Source organism: Bombus impatiens, unplaced genomic scaffold (assembly GCF_000188095.3).
Source record: "Bombus impatiens unplaced genomic scaffold, BIMP_2.2 scf_2242, whole genome shotgun sequence".
In the NCBI taxonomy this organism is placed as follows: Eukaryota; Metazoa; Arthropoda; class Insecta; order Hymenoptera; family Apidae; genus Bombus; species Bombus impatiens.
In genome coordinates this window covers 35832-50902 of record NT_178661.1, presented here as the reverse complement: position 1 = coordinate 50902, position 15071 = coordinate 35832, and the positions used below count along the sequence as shown (strand labels likewise).

The 15071-nt window shown below is 24.4% G+C and overlaps 1 protein-coding gene and 1 long non-coding RNA gene across 4 annotated transcripts; one reads left to right on the top strand and one right to left on the bottom strand.

Moving 5' to 3' along the window:
* Positions 1–6: 6 nt before the first annotated feature.
* On the bottom strand, positions 7–4274 carry LOC112213937. Its single transcript, XR_002947854.2, has 3 exons — positions 3889–4274; positions 3173–3379; positions 7–376 (listed from the first exon to the last, which is right to left on the bottom strand). It is a non-coding gene; the product is annotated as an uncharacterized LOC112213937 (long non-coding RNA).
* Positions 4275–5679: 1405 nt separating this feature from the next.
* LOC100741721 (WD repeat domain phosphoinositide-interacting protein 2) lies at positions 5680–14739 on the top strand. 3 transcript variants are annotated; one of them, XM_033324414.1, is made up of 11 exons: positions 5680–6098; positions 6732–6814; positions 7026–7192; positions 7619–7813; positions 7879–7995; positions 8082–8236; positions 8319–8492; positions 8561–8668; positions 9336–9439; positions 11968–12024; positions 13942–14739. In XM_033324414.1, exons 1-11 carry the CDS (start codon positions 5962–5964, stop codon positions 14055–14057), a joined length of 1413 nt encoding a protein of 470 aa, XP_033180305.1. In that variant the 5' UTR covers positions 5680–5961; the 3' UTR covers positions 14058–14739. The 3 variants fall into 3 exon arrangements, with proteins under 3 accessions (XP_033180305.1, XP_033180307.1, XP_033180306.1); XM_033324416.1 differs by lacking the exons at positions 11968–12024; positions 13942–14739 and adding an exon at positions 9665–9837 and having other exon boundaries at positions 5681–6098; XM_033324415.1 differs by lacking the exon at positions 11968–12024 and having other exon boundaries at positions 5683–6098.
* Positions 14740–15071: the final 332 nt, after the last annotated feature.

The window sequence follows — 15071 nt, the reverse complement described above, 5'->3', positions numbered from 1 at the left end:
AGTATTTTTAAATGAAACTACATATTTTCATTATAACAGTCTTATAACTCCCCAAAAAAATTCAACGATGTGGAATATGTTGACCTTTACGTAACCTTCAACGAAAAAAAATACGTATATGTATAATATTCACATATTGTTTCAATTAACGTTTTTACTATTTTATTTTTCAATTACTTACAATGTGCCTGTTTATATGTTTGTAATTTTATCTAAGTCAAGCATCATTTTATGCGAAAATACGTTAAACAATGTTTTAATGTATTACGATTAAGTCGAAACCAAGGTCATATTAGGCATGTTTATACGAATCTTTTTTAACATTTTTATGTCCTGAATTTATCTCTGCTGTATTTCTCATATACATCGGGGCACACTATATAATAGATTAATATATACATGTTCCTAGTATATAATCTCAATGTGTTCAATGAACGATGATTAATATTAAGCGGTACAGACGGTTATACGTTCATCGAACTCTCAGTAATCTTATATATAGTATATATATAATATATAACTCTATAATATATATATATATACATTTTTTTTAACTTTTAACTGCTTTTATTTTACGAAAAGTACAAAATTCTAATTATAATTTGAATTTTATGAAATTTTACTGCTTATTCGAACTCATTATTTCATTGCATGAATTATAGTAAATTAAGAGATAATAAAGAGAATTAACCGTGCGAAATTAATATTACACTGATGTTAAATGAAAATTATAGTATTGAAATATTGTTCCAAGAATTGCTGGTTGTATAGCTCACATTCTTGGCTCACTCACCACATACTGTTTACATACGTTGGGGATAAGAGTAAGAAATATCAAGAGCAGACAAGATAATACATATGTAGAAAAAAAATTATTTAAATAATATTTATAGTTTTGTATCAATATTTCCACAAAGTTATTCCAAAATTCAAAACTTAAAATAGTACACAGTTATTTATTTTGTCATAGTGTAAAGAAATATACAGATTGCCCCGTTAATTAATACAAGAAACAAATATTTTTTCACTAAAAAATATTACTTTTTAATGAAAACCTAAGTAAAAAATAGATATAATTATTAAATAGAACTTTGTTTTCATGAAAAGCAGCTTTGAAAATTTGTTATAACATTAATTTAATTTAAAATTATTCGAATAATTTGAATTATAGTTTACCATTTTTCTATTATCACAAATAAAAAAATTGTACTGTATGAAAATTATGAAAATTAATTACAATCAGTTAAAATTATGACAATCAGTAGAAACATATATACATGAAAAATGTCTATTTATCCGATATAATGACATTGCTCGTATATGTTACCGATTTTGCTTATAACGTAAGCATTAGTATGCTCCTCTTAGGTAAAAAATGGTATATACAATATTTCTATTTATCTGTGAATTATTCACATTAGTTTTTTAATTCTTAACTTTAAATGCTAATACTTTCTAATGTAACTAAAAAAAAAAAAGAAAATGCACAGAATATTTTTCTATATTATATATACGTATTCAAATACAAAAATTTATATATATGCTATTATATAAATTGTGCAATGCTTTTTGTGCGTATCGTATCACGAAATCGTCGAATAAAGTTCATATTTGCGCGTCATTTCTATGATTTACAGTTATCCATTAATTAACTGTAGAAATTGAAATATTTTATAAGAAAAAATTTATTTGAAATAATAATTATTTCTTCTAATTGTTCATTATTTTTTACATTATCTTTTAGTATTCATTATATTATTGTGTACAATTAATTTTATAATGTTTTTTAGATATTTCAATATAAATTGAGCTATGAACTAAAAATATGAACGTCATTAATCGACAGCCAATAGCCGCAGCCGCAGCAATCACTTTCTGTTTGCTGTCTCATCTCGTTAGACAGACTATATATCCATCTGTTTTAACGATTTTAACTAATGTCATATATATTTTTATCTTTTGGATACAAGAAATCATAAATTAACGCTATAATAAAAAAAAGGTTTACCTAGCTTACAGAAAAAATTTTTATTTTTCTTCTTATGAAATTTAATCATTTTATACAAATGATTAATTTTGATTTTCTCGAAAAAAGCGTTTACTTAAATCATAATTTTATAGAAAAATAAGTATAAACTCATTATTATTAATCCTTTTTTTTAATCTTGTTAAAAAATTTAGAATGCTACTCATTTACTTGCAAACTTATTGTTATTCTAAATAAAAATGATTGATAATTTTGACATTTTTCATGGTTATAAGAAAGATAATGTTTTCAGATAAAGAAATATTGAGAATTGCAGTTATTTCATATTCTGCAATAAAAATATGAGTGACTTTAGTAAATATGAGATTGATTCTTTTAAAAAGTTACTATCCAAATTAGAATTTTTATTAGTAACTGCTCAATTACTAATAAAGCTGAAAGAAAAAAATGCTACATATACATATATACAAATAAACTATAGATACAATATAGAGTTAGAATATAAAATATGGAAAAAGAAATGTTTAAAAAATGTGAAAGAAAATTATAAACTGAAGACGTATAGAAGACGATTAAAAATTATATCACAAAAAAGACAATTAAATCGATAAATCTATCATAAAAAAATTAAAATAAGAACATACATATATATGTCTACATTGTCCCAATGAACAAATTACAATTCTTGCTCTGTATTTTTTAAGGCATATAAAGCATATAATGTAAATCTAAAAAGTATTGAAAAAAAAAAATAATGATAATAAATCAGTATTCCTCTTATAAGAAATATACAAGATGTTTATTCTAATGTTTTACTTAATTCTTTATTTATTTATTACAATGTAACACAAAAACTTACTAACAACTTAGTATGAAAATGAAATGTAAAAATATTTGTTTCCATAATAAATCAAAAATCTCCTTGAGTTCTTTAAATAGAGCAGTCAAAAGTATGAAATTAATATTTTTTTGTTTGTTATACAATATATTTTTATCAATAGTAGCATAAGACTTGTTTGATATTAATATGTGTAAGTAACATATAACAGTGACATAATAAACATAGGATTTTATAAATACACACAAATAATAAATAAAACAAAAGATTCCATATTATTTTAAAAATTGGGAAATGTGTACTAAAGTTTATATAAATGTTAATACACAAATATATATAATACCTACTTGTCAACCTACATTTGATGATAATACACGTTCCATATATTCCAAAACATTGTAAAGATTTAATAGTTCAGTATCCATATAAATTGGATCTTCTATAGATAACATTACTTGATGAAATTACTTCTTTGTCCACTTATAAGCAGAATAGCAATGCATTTCATTTAAATAGGCCCAATTAAAATTTCCAATGCATGCAAAGTTTTAATTCTACTAGCAAACAGGATAAGAATTAAAAAGTATAATGGAGGAAATTTATTCGTAGAGAATGTATATAAAAATGCAGGAAAATGATTTCTTATTTTTAAATTTATTAGATAGAATACTTTTTTATTGTACAACAGTTACGTAAAATCTTAAATTTCTTATGTAAAAGTATTATTAAAACCAGTTATATTATATAAGAAAATAAACTTTTATGGTTTCATACAGATATACAAAGGAAATACAATATACGATAACATGCTACATTAAAAATATAAAGTATTATTTTTTAGAATACTTTATAAATAAGGATAAAAGCTAAAATTTGTCATTAAAGATATAAATAGGATATCATGCAAAAATGAAATATAATCAAATATTTTCTTATAATGTTAAACATGAATTTAAACAGCCATTGTTTCACTAGTTGCAAAAATTAAGCAAGTTAACAAGATACTAAATGTGGAAACGGTTAACATTTGTTAATTAATATTAGTTGTGTTGTTATATCTTACTCTTTAATGCGTTGAAATCGAAAAAGATTTTTTATTGGTGCTGCAACGAATTGATGAAGACCAAACATATCCATATTTCCCAGGAATTCAGCACATTTAAGTATATAAAACCTCAATGCAACAAATCAGTTTGATGATTAATGTAAATTATTAATTTACGCGATACTTATTTCTTTTTTACCTCATGCTTCATATTTTCAAATTATACACATAAAATATTAAATATTGACAGAACTAATATGTCTCTTATATTAAATGATTTATTCATTCATCATTAACACTACCGCTATCGTTGTCGCAGCACTACTGAATACTGAACCAAACGTTCTTTAACCACTGCAACTAACCAATATGAAGGCCAATGAAGGCGATAGGATAGAAGCAGAAGAAAGAGTACGAAGTAAGCATGTACATATGTATATAGATATTTATAAAAAGTATGTACCTAGATATAACTATCGAGTTACACTAGATCGCATTATTTTTCAATCCTTATTTACGTTCAACATTCTTACTAAATAGTAAATTTATATTCATATTACTTTGTTCATAAATTAAAATACTCGTAAACTTTTATGCGTATATGATAATTTATAAAATTATTAACAGATAGTAATAGGATAATGGAAAAGTAGTAGATTAGTAGATAATCTTTACAGTACAATAGAGTAGTAGATATGTTATATATATCTAGTTTATGAAACATAACATCTGTATAAGATTATACTTAATATATATTAGTTAATGCTATATATAATAATGACATATGCACATACGTATTATTAGCTGATATTTTTTAATTATCCTTTTGAATAATCTTTTTTCGTAGTTTCATTTGGAATTTAATTAACTCGAATTAAGGTTCATATATACCCTTAGATATGTACTGAGTCTCTAGATCATTTTAATGAGATTAAATAATTATACAGATAATTATTTAATGGTTAGACAGTAATTCTTTTTCAGTATGTATATTTGTTTTGTATTAAGAGTCATAATTTAAGAAAGAAAGAATTCAAAAAGTAGTTTTTAACTTCAGTTTAAATTTTAAGTGTACTTTATAATTATAAAATAATTTCCTATTGCAAATTCTTTTTTAGCTTTTCTCGAGTGACTGATCTTTAAATGTAAATACATACATATAATCCATGTGAAAATGTAATAAGTATACTCTAATGTAAATTTCTTATTGAAGCCTAGCATTTTTTACTAATGATATTTTTTTTGGGACAATATAATTGGAAAAAATACTTGAACGCTTTTTAGATTATTAAAAATTATCCGAAATCATATAAACAATTTGTTAATATAATAATAGAACCTTTGTCCTAAACATTTTATTTTTTATTTTTTTGGATATTTTTATATTATAAGTCCTTTAATTTATCATACCAAACGCGCGCGCGCGCGCATGCGCTTGTGTAATTTATGTTACACTGAAATACAAATTATACATATATATATATGTGTGTGTATATATGTATTAATATTTTTTTAATTTTGTATTTTAATAGCATGTTATAATTAAATATAATTCATAAATAATTGTTAATAAAGTAATGGAGGTATAGATATAAGTACAATATGTTTCTCTTATTAACATATTTATTGGTTTGTCGAGATATAAGAAATGATTTCATTAATATAATAATTACAAAATAAAGTTTATAATAAAGAACGACAGAAAAAATATTATAACAGTGTTTAATTATTCGTATTAGTTGTCATGACAATAAAATGTATTAAATAAAATTTGATGTTTCAGTTTCGTCGTTCCGCCAGTTAGTCAGCTTAGTAGAGATTGTCAGCTGTTCGATATATGAAACATTGGTAGTATGAATCTGTACACTGCGTTGTATACATAGTCACTTGTAGGAATCGTCGACACCGAGTTCGACATCTGTTCACAAATCTCGTAGAAGCGTGCGCGTGCGTGTATTTGTATGAGCATACGTACAAGGAAAAAGAGAAACAGATAAAGAGAGGCAATAAAAATAAAGAGAGAAAAGGATATAAAAAGAAATTAAGAAAGAAGTGGATAAAGTGTTCTTACGCGGATCGTCCGTGCGATTTATGCAAAATCTCGTGCATAACGTGGATGTATTGACACAAGGATTAAAATACAGTATATCAGGACTAATGAACCTCGCAAATCAGACTACTGATCCTCAAAGTCGTGTTTTCTTTGTTAACTTCAATCAGGATTGCACGTAAGTGTCGCACCCTCGGTTGTGAAGTGAGGACGTCGTCCTTTATTCCCTAACCTTATTGTTACTTCGTTACGAAGTGAAATTTGTTTCTTTAAAAACAAAATTAAGTATATATCCTGTGTATTAATATATCTTTGTTTCATCAATTACATAAAACATTCTGTACTTTGTGTATACCTACTGACGCGTACATATCTGGATTTCTTATAGTGTTTCTATTCGTCTGCGTTATTCATCTTCGTTTACTTATTATTGATGCGTATTATTGTTGTAGTAGTCATTCATATCGATTACCTTACATATCACTGTTATAAAATGATTATGATCATAAAAATTTTTATATACCTAATGCCTTTTATCATTATCATGTTATTATCTTGGTTTCTCTGCCACTTTTAATTTGTCATCATTGTTTCAAGCTGCCTTGAAGAAAGAAGAATTATTTCCTTATTAATTAATCCGTTATTAATATATAATACTTTATATTTTACAATATCAGTATATTTGCAATAACTATTACTATACTAACTATTACTAATTGCTAATGCAATGTAATGTAATTTAAAAACTTGTTAATGTTTCAAAGCCCTGTATCTTATTGATAATAGTCATTCTATATAAAATTCATTTCAGATCTTTGGCAGTAGGATCAAAGGCAGGCTACAAACTTTTTTCTTTAAGCTCTGTTGACCATCTTGAGAAAATATATGAAAATGGTAACAAATTTTTATATATTTAAAAATAAACATTGAAATTGTTTGTATATATTAGTCATATATACATGCATAGACAAGTATTTTATATTTTTAGAAGCCTTTAATTTAGAAATTATGTTTTCTTAATATATATTTTTTTATCTTTAGTATCTTTTACCATATCTCTTTACTAGATCATCTTTTCAATTATGTATCATTATGTAAACTACAGATACCGAAGACATATACATTGTTGAACGACTATTCAGCAGCAGTCTTGTGGCGGTAGTTAGTTTAAGATCGCCTCGTAAACTCAAAGTTTGTCACTTCAGGAAGGGCACTGAAATTTGCCATTATAGTTATTCTAATACTATTTTGGCTGTGAAATTGAATAGGGCAGTAAGTTTCGTCATATTATAATAGCAGTTATGAATGTATGATAGTATGATAATAGAAACTAGTTTATTTAAATTTTAATTTTAGTTCTTTTCATTGAAATAAATATTTTGTGGATGAAATTAAGTTTGTGTATTATCTCAAAGCTATAAATATATAAAGCTATGCAATAACATTTATTAAACTATTTTTGTAGAAATTAGTTTTAATCTTTCTTTTATTTAATATGAAGGAGACTTGAACATAAGAAACATGAACATTCTTGGAACAACTGATTTAAATGAGACTTCTCCTAAATAATATTAGTTATAGATAGATCAGATGTATCAAATATTTCTATAAACAAGTTTCTGTTAATAAAATGATATACATCATATTATCATAATCTTGTTAAATATATAGGAATTTTAAAGTAATATAAATTTACAGAGATTAGTGGTATGTCTGGAAGAATCATTATATATTCATAACATAAGAGACATGAAAGTGTTACACACAATTCGTGATACTCCACCTAATTTAGCAGGTCTGTGTACACTATCAATAAATAGTGATAATTGCTATTTAGCTTATCCAGGTTCAAACACAATTGGTGAAGTTCAAATATTTGATGCAATTAATCTTGTAAGTATTATAAAAATCTTAACAAAGATGGGGATTATACATTTAAATGTACTTTTTATTTTTAGCAAGCTAAAACTATGATTCCTGCGCATGACAGCCCATTGGCAGCACTTGCATTTAGCCCTAATGGTACCAAAGTAGCTACTGCTTCCGAAAAGGGTACTGTAATTAGAGTTTTCCATGTAAGTTTAATTATTCATATGGCATTAATTATTTGATCAGTTCCTAAATTTAGATGCATTGCTGAAGGTTCTTTATATCTCTGAAGGTTCATGATGGTACAAAACTGTTTGAGTTTCGTCGTGGAGTTAAGCGATGCGTATCTATAAGCAGTCTTGCTTTTAGTGTGGACTCTATGTTTCTTTGTTGTTCAAGTAATACAGAAACAGTGCATATTTTCAAGTTGGAAGAACCGAAGGAAGCGTATGTAATTTGTCATTATTTAACTTAATGCTACCATCAAATTTTCATTTTAACGATTCAAATTTTCTTTTACTATTATCAGATTGCGACAAACAACAGAAGAATCACAAACTTGGATGGGATACTTAACAAAGGCTGTATCTGCATCAGCTAATTATTTACCTTCACAAGTAACTGATGTTTTCAATCAAGGACGTGCCTTTGCTAGCGTCCATTTGCCATTTCAAGGATTAAAAAATGTTTGTGCCATCACAGTGTAAGTTTAATTAATAAATTACGTATGTAAACATATATACTTTTTCTAAAATGTATTTTATTATACAGCGTACATAAAGTACTTAGGTTGTTGGTGGCTAGTGCTGAGGGTTATTTGTATGTTTATAATTTGGACTCAACGGAAGGCGGAGATTGTACATTGCTTAAACAACATAGGTTTGTACTCTTACAATACAATATTTCTAATTTAATTCATATCTCATCAATAATTTTGATATTTAATTATTTTATATTGTACATAACTTCTTATGTATCATGCAGTGCAATTGCATTGCTTGTATTCTATAATCTGTCTGACTTAAATATATGCATGCTATTATTTTTTAACTATTGAAAATACGCACAAATTTTTCTAATTTACCATCTATCTAGTAGTTACAATTTTTTCTAGTATTTCCTTAAAAATCATTGTCTTATATATGATAATTTTCTCTAATAACTTAAATTTTTCTTACATCTACTCCCAGATCTTTCAAACTTTTCCTGAGTTTAACAAAATATATACTTTTTTTAAACAATTGAGTGTATTTACATGAAAATTAAATTTCTATAAATTATTTTAAATTAATTATTTAAAATTCTTTTATAGCATAAAATATATCTATATTTAATGTATGTTATAAGATTAGAATAACTATTCCTAAAATAAGTAAAGATATACTAAATAAATCAATCCATTGTGCTAAAAAACCTTATTGTAATAGACATAAAGTTATTACATTACAATGTACAATAAAATATTATTATTATTATATTATAAAATATCATTTAAATTTTCTAGTCATGTAAATAATGAGATATGAATAATAAATTACATTTATAGACTAGATGGTAAACGAGACGAAGCGGATTGTGCTAGTGCGTCTACAGCAGGATCTACAGAACCTCCTTCAGGAACTAATACTGCACGAATAGTACAAAATACAGGTATGGCAATATCATAAGTATTTAAACATATTAAAAATAATGTAGGTTTTACGATCGAGCGTGTTGACGATAAAGATATATCATTCATATGAAACTGACACATTAACATGACTATACTATAATATTATAAGATTCATTGAACTTTAATATTCGATTTAAATACTGATGAATTCTTATCTTGAAATCAAGAAATGCTTAAGAGTTTTTATTTTAAAATATTTACAGATTAAGTTTGGCTTGCCTTCTTTGTTTTTAAGACAAACGTACATGTATAGATACATTATAATTGCTGTAGATGCAGTATTTACATGCACAAATTATAATTGTATATCATATTTTGTTAATGCATATGTGCATTTATTTGTACACAATGTGGTTCTTAGCTATATTTATGTTGTAATTAATATAACTAAAGTTTATTAAAGAAACTGTATATTAAAGAAGTGAATATTATATTTATTTTTGACAATATAGATTTTGACATATTGTAGCATTTTATATTATACAGAATGTAAGAAGTTGAAATAATTTTACCATATACAAAAAAAAATATTCAGTATTTAGTTCCACTTTTACAAATTAAATACTACATTGGATATAACATATTAAAATCAAATTATATTTTTGTACATGCAGAAATGTATATAAATGAATATTGTAAAACATGATAAATATTTTTTTATATTCAGAATCATGACAAATTTTATTTTTTTAAATATTAAGATTAATGAACAATACAAATATGATTCACAATCATTATGGAGAAATTATGAAGAAATTCATTTTATAATACTTTAATGAGTTATTAATGGAGATTATATTTTAATAATATTTATTATTACTTAACGTAATTTACTAAAATACATACATAAAGATTTATGTTCTTAATAATAGATATGCATAGTGTGTATATCTATGCATGGGGTACATATTAATATAAATTTGTAAAGTAATTATAATTATCATAGAATTGGAAATACATATTTTATTAATGTTATTTTTACATCAGATACAAATTAAAAATAAATAAGTGTTTAATGTACATAAATACATTCTTTTTCAAAATAAATACAATAAAGAGCATAACTAAATTAATAACAGAATTGTTTATAAACAATTATTATTTAACATAAAATTACAAAATATATAATTGAATAGAGAAATTAATACCATTTTGATTAGTATACTACAAAGGAATAATTTTAATTATTTCAAATTTTTCATTTTATCGAATGATAAAATAAATGTATGAAAACTCAGTTTTGTATTGAATAATATGCTTTTAAATTTGTAAGAGCATAATATTTTTGATAATGTGGAAAGAGTCTGTATATAGTACATATATACATATACTTTTAAATTAATCATTCAGTTGTATAATTATTAAGTTTTACTACATAAATTTAAAAATAATGATAAAATATAAATAATTGTTAAATAACTTTCTTTTTATTACAAATTTACGATATTGTTAAATTTTGTATTGTTTCTTAGAGAATACTAAAAACAGTAACAAATGTTAAATATTAACAAATTATTCATCTTTCTGTTTATATTAATCTGGATGATTCGAATTTACATAATATAAATTACGTTACGTTTACATAATATGTTTTTGGAGATAATATTTGTAAATGTTTAATTGATAAGCTTTGTTTTGGAATGTTGCCATATATATATGTACATACATATCAGAGATGCACAAAATTAAAGATATTCTTAATTTTCAAGTTAAAAAAGTGATATAATAAAAATATATGATTCACATATACAATTGAATAATTGTTTAGTGTCTTAAAATTTTAGATTGTCTTGCTATGGAGACAAATGTATTTTTATAATGCTTTGTTTGCAAATAAAATTTTAAGTCTTCATTATTAATAAAAGTAATATATTAAGTTATCATAGTGAAATGAGATTACGCTAACTTTTGTATATACAAAATTAATTATATATTGCTCAATGTAAAACTGAGCTTTTTAATTCATGTTATTTATTTATAGATGTATATAGGACAAAAGTTTGAAACATTAAAAAATACAATTTTAACAATTAAGATTTAAGCAATTACAATTGTTATTAGTTTAATTATGCTTCCTTACTGTATGTAATTTAGTTAGTTCTAGGACGTTGTTTTAGGTAATTTGAATTATGACATATTATAATCGTTAAAATATTATTAAGAAATATATCTATCAAATAATTAATTACAATTTTAGAAATATTGAGAACAATATGTCCTAACTCCTTTTAAATAAGATACTCATACAATGCTTTTAGGAAAAATGATGTTCTTAATTGCGTAATAAAATTAAATTATTCTTTTGTTTTATTATTTATTATAAATACTACTTATCTAATCTCTTGTGCTGACACTATTTATCATTTTTTATTATTTACTTTATATTTTCTCTTTCCTTGCTTCTAACCCCTCTTAAGTAAATAAGTAACTTCTTTAGGGGCTAAAGGGGGGCCCCAACAATTGACTTTACTTGATGTAATTTTTTTCTTTTTATTATCCACTGAAGCCTGCATAAATAGCTACGCGGGTGTGTTGCGCGGCCGCTCGCCAGACTCCATGTCAGGTACTGGTATATTCTCTATTCTGTCCCTCGCTTTTTTTCACTCTCATTCTCCATATACATTCTACTTAAAAATTCTTTTACTGTGGTTTTTCTGCTATAATTAATACTTTATCTTACATATTTTTTTGTATATGCAGTGAGGAAAAGAATGAGAGTAACATTGAGTAATTCTTACATGGTTTGGGTGCTACATATTTTAAATGTATATTTACTAAAATTTAATAATCATAGTTTAAATATACTTATAACAATAAACACAATATTACGCTATTAAAGAGCAACTACTTACAAGCAATAATTAATATGCACTTGGGTATGTGTAGAATACTAAATTTTATTTTTCTGTAACTAAAACAAAATAAAAATCTGCATATCTGAATTTCATGTTTACTGTTATAATTTAATTCGATAATGAACTTCTCTTGATTATTAAAATACTTTGAATCATAATAATATAGTCAAAATATTTAAACATTCGAAATTAATAATCAAGAAAAAATAAATTTGCAAGTAATTACTTTATATTATAAGAAAGTAAAATACGCATTAAGATATCTTAAATGTATGAACGTATATTATTTTTAAAATATACAAGATGTCCCACTCAACTCTGCCATCCTTAATTACTTTCTTATTTGTTATGAAACAAATAAATGTTTGGAAAGGAACATTATTGTATTCTAGAATGGAAATTAGGCTCTGAGAGTGAAAATCATCTCAAGTCATATTTTACTAATAGTAACGTTTTTCTTTTTTAAACGGAATGGCTTATTTTTTTGTTTATTATTAAAAAGTTGAGATTAAAATGCATCACATATCATGATCTTGAAATAACCTGGGCAGAAAATTTTCTAAGTAGATAATTGAGGTGGAAGCTCAAATGAATTACAGAAACAAAATGAACAGTTTAATCACATTCTTTATTATTTTAATGTGCTAAAGCGCATGATCAATGATATTGTATATAGTAATGTTCAGGTTTCTGAGGTGAAAGTGCGTATTTCCAACATCATATGTGTAAGCATATCTCTGGATACAGTAAAAAGAGTTGGGCCTGCATTAGTTCTACATCTAAATAAATATATTGAGTTTGAAAAAAGAATAAATAATACGACTAAAATGCTTATATTTTGCTTCTGTAATTCATTATCCATGAGCTTTCACCTCAATTATTTAAGTAGGAAATCTTCGGGTCATTTGAAGGTCATAGTATGGGATATGCTTGGGTGCATTTTGATCTCATCTTTTTAATGGTAAACAAAAAACAAGTTCTTTTGTAAACAAAAACATTATTAGTAAAATCTCAGAAGATGTGATTTGCAGATGATTTTCACGCTCATAGCCTAATTTCTCTTCTAAAATACAATAATTTTCTGTTGAAACATTTTTTTGTTGGGTGACAAATAAGAAAATAATTAAGGTGGAGTTAGGTGAGGCATCCTGATATAAACTATATTTCAATGAATGAAATGTGTATATGTATATATAAGTTAAATTTTGTTTTATTAGAAATAAAATTATTAATTACATTTCTAATTATATTTGTATCACAATATTAGGAAATAATATAAATAAGTAAAATATTAATAATTTTGAAGAACAGATAAATTTCTCTAATTTATTGTGGAAGATATTTCTTGTAAATTAATGTTAATGAGTCTTTTAATTATTAACATTCATTAACAAATGTTGCAACCACATTTAAAAAAAATAATAAAAACAATGATAATTGAAATATTTTTCCGTTATATTTAGTTTTCTGTTGATAAATATTGAAAATTTTTTGATGAAATCTGATATGAAAAATATGTCATGTATCATTGAATTCCAATTTCATACATCTTTATCGTTACATCCGCTTAAAATGGTTGTTAATTTGAATATTTATGATCGAAATAAATAAATGGATTTTTATAGAGTCAGAAAAGTATCATGAGATGATAGCAGCAACTGAGAGTCCACCAGGCTTTTCGGGTTCCTTCCGTTTGAAAGATGATGCTGAATTTCCACCTGTTACGCAAAGGACGGATTGAGTGTAATAATTGAGGCATATCAAAAATTAAGAAGATGAATTATATCTAACAGTGATTAAAATTAGAACACTGAATACAGGTTAACTATGAATCTACAATCATAGCTAATGTTGCAAATTCAGGAAAGCAACAAATTCTTTTTTAATGCAAATATTATAAAGAAACAGTGATGAATTTGTATAAGTTATATAAATACTAAAGCTATCATATACCTAGATATTCATATCGTATCAAAAGTTAATAACTTGAAAGAATTCTTATGATACTTTTAGTTTCAGTTTTTCAAGTCAGTATTTTATATTAGAATCTTATTATCATCAAAGAGCATGCAGTTGATTTTAGAAAGTTTAGTAATTTAATGATGGTTACTGCAATGCTTAAAAGAAAATACATTGAAAAAATTCAAGGTGTAATATGCTTGAAAATATTTAGCAAAAGTGTTTAACATAAAATTATGTGAAACAATGTAGACATTTAAGTATTTTTAATATGAATTATTAAAACAATGTTTATAACAAGATACTACATACATTAGACATGCAAAACCATTTTTTTGAGTACATAATATTCTTATTGAATGTTTTGTACTTATTTTTATTGAATTACTGTATTTTGTAATTATATATTGTCATATTCTGTGTGTTCAGTGACTAATAAAACAACCTCTTATTCTTTTAAGAAATATTATAAATTGACGTTTTGGGGAAAGTATAATACTTACATGTTTTTAATAAACTTGTCCATGAATACTTTTCAAAAATGGAATATTCTGAAAATACTTGTGATAACATATTTCATATTTTCTTTATATATGAAATACTTCATATAATGCGAATGTGAAAAATAGATTTATATAAACAGTTATATATAAAATGAAATGAATTTCATTATATTTGAATTTTTATTCAAGTTAAAATTATTTTGAACATAAAATATTTACAATGCGTATGAAAACATCTTTTAAGAAATATTATAATTAAATATCATTTATTAAATCAAGACATTGAAAAAATT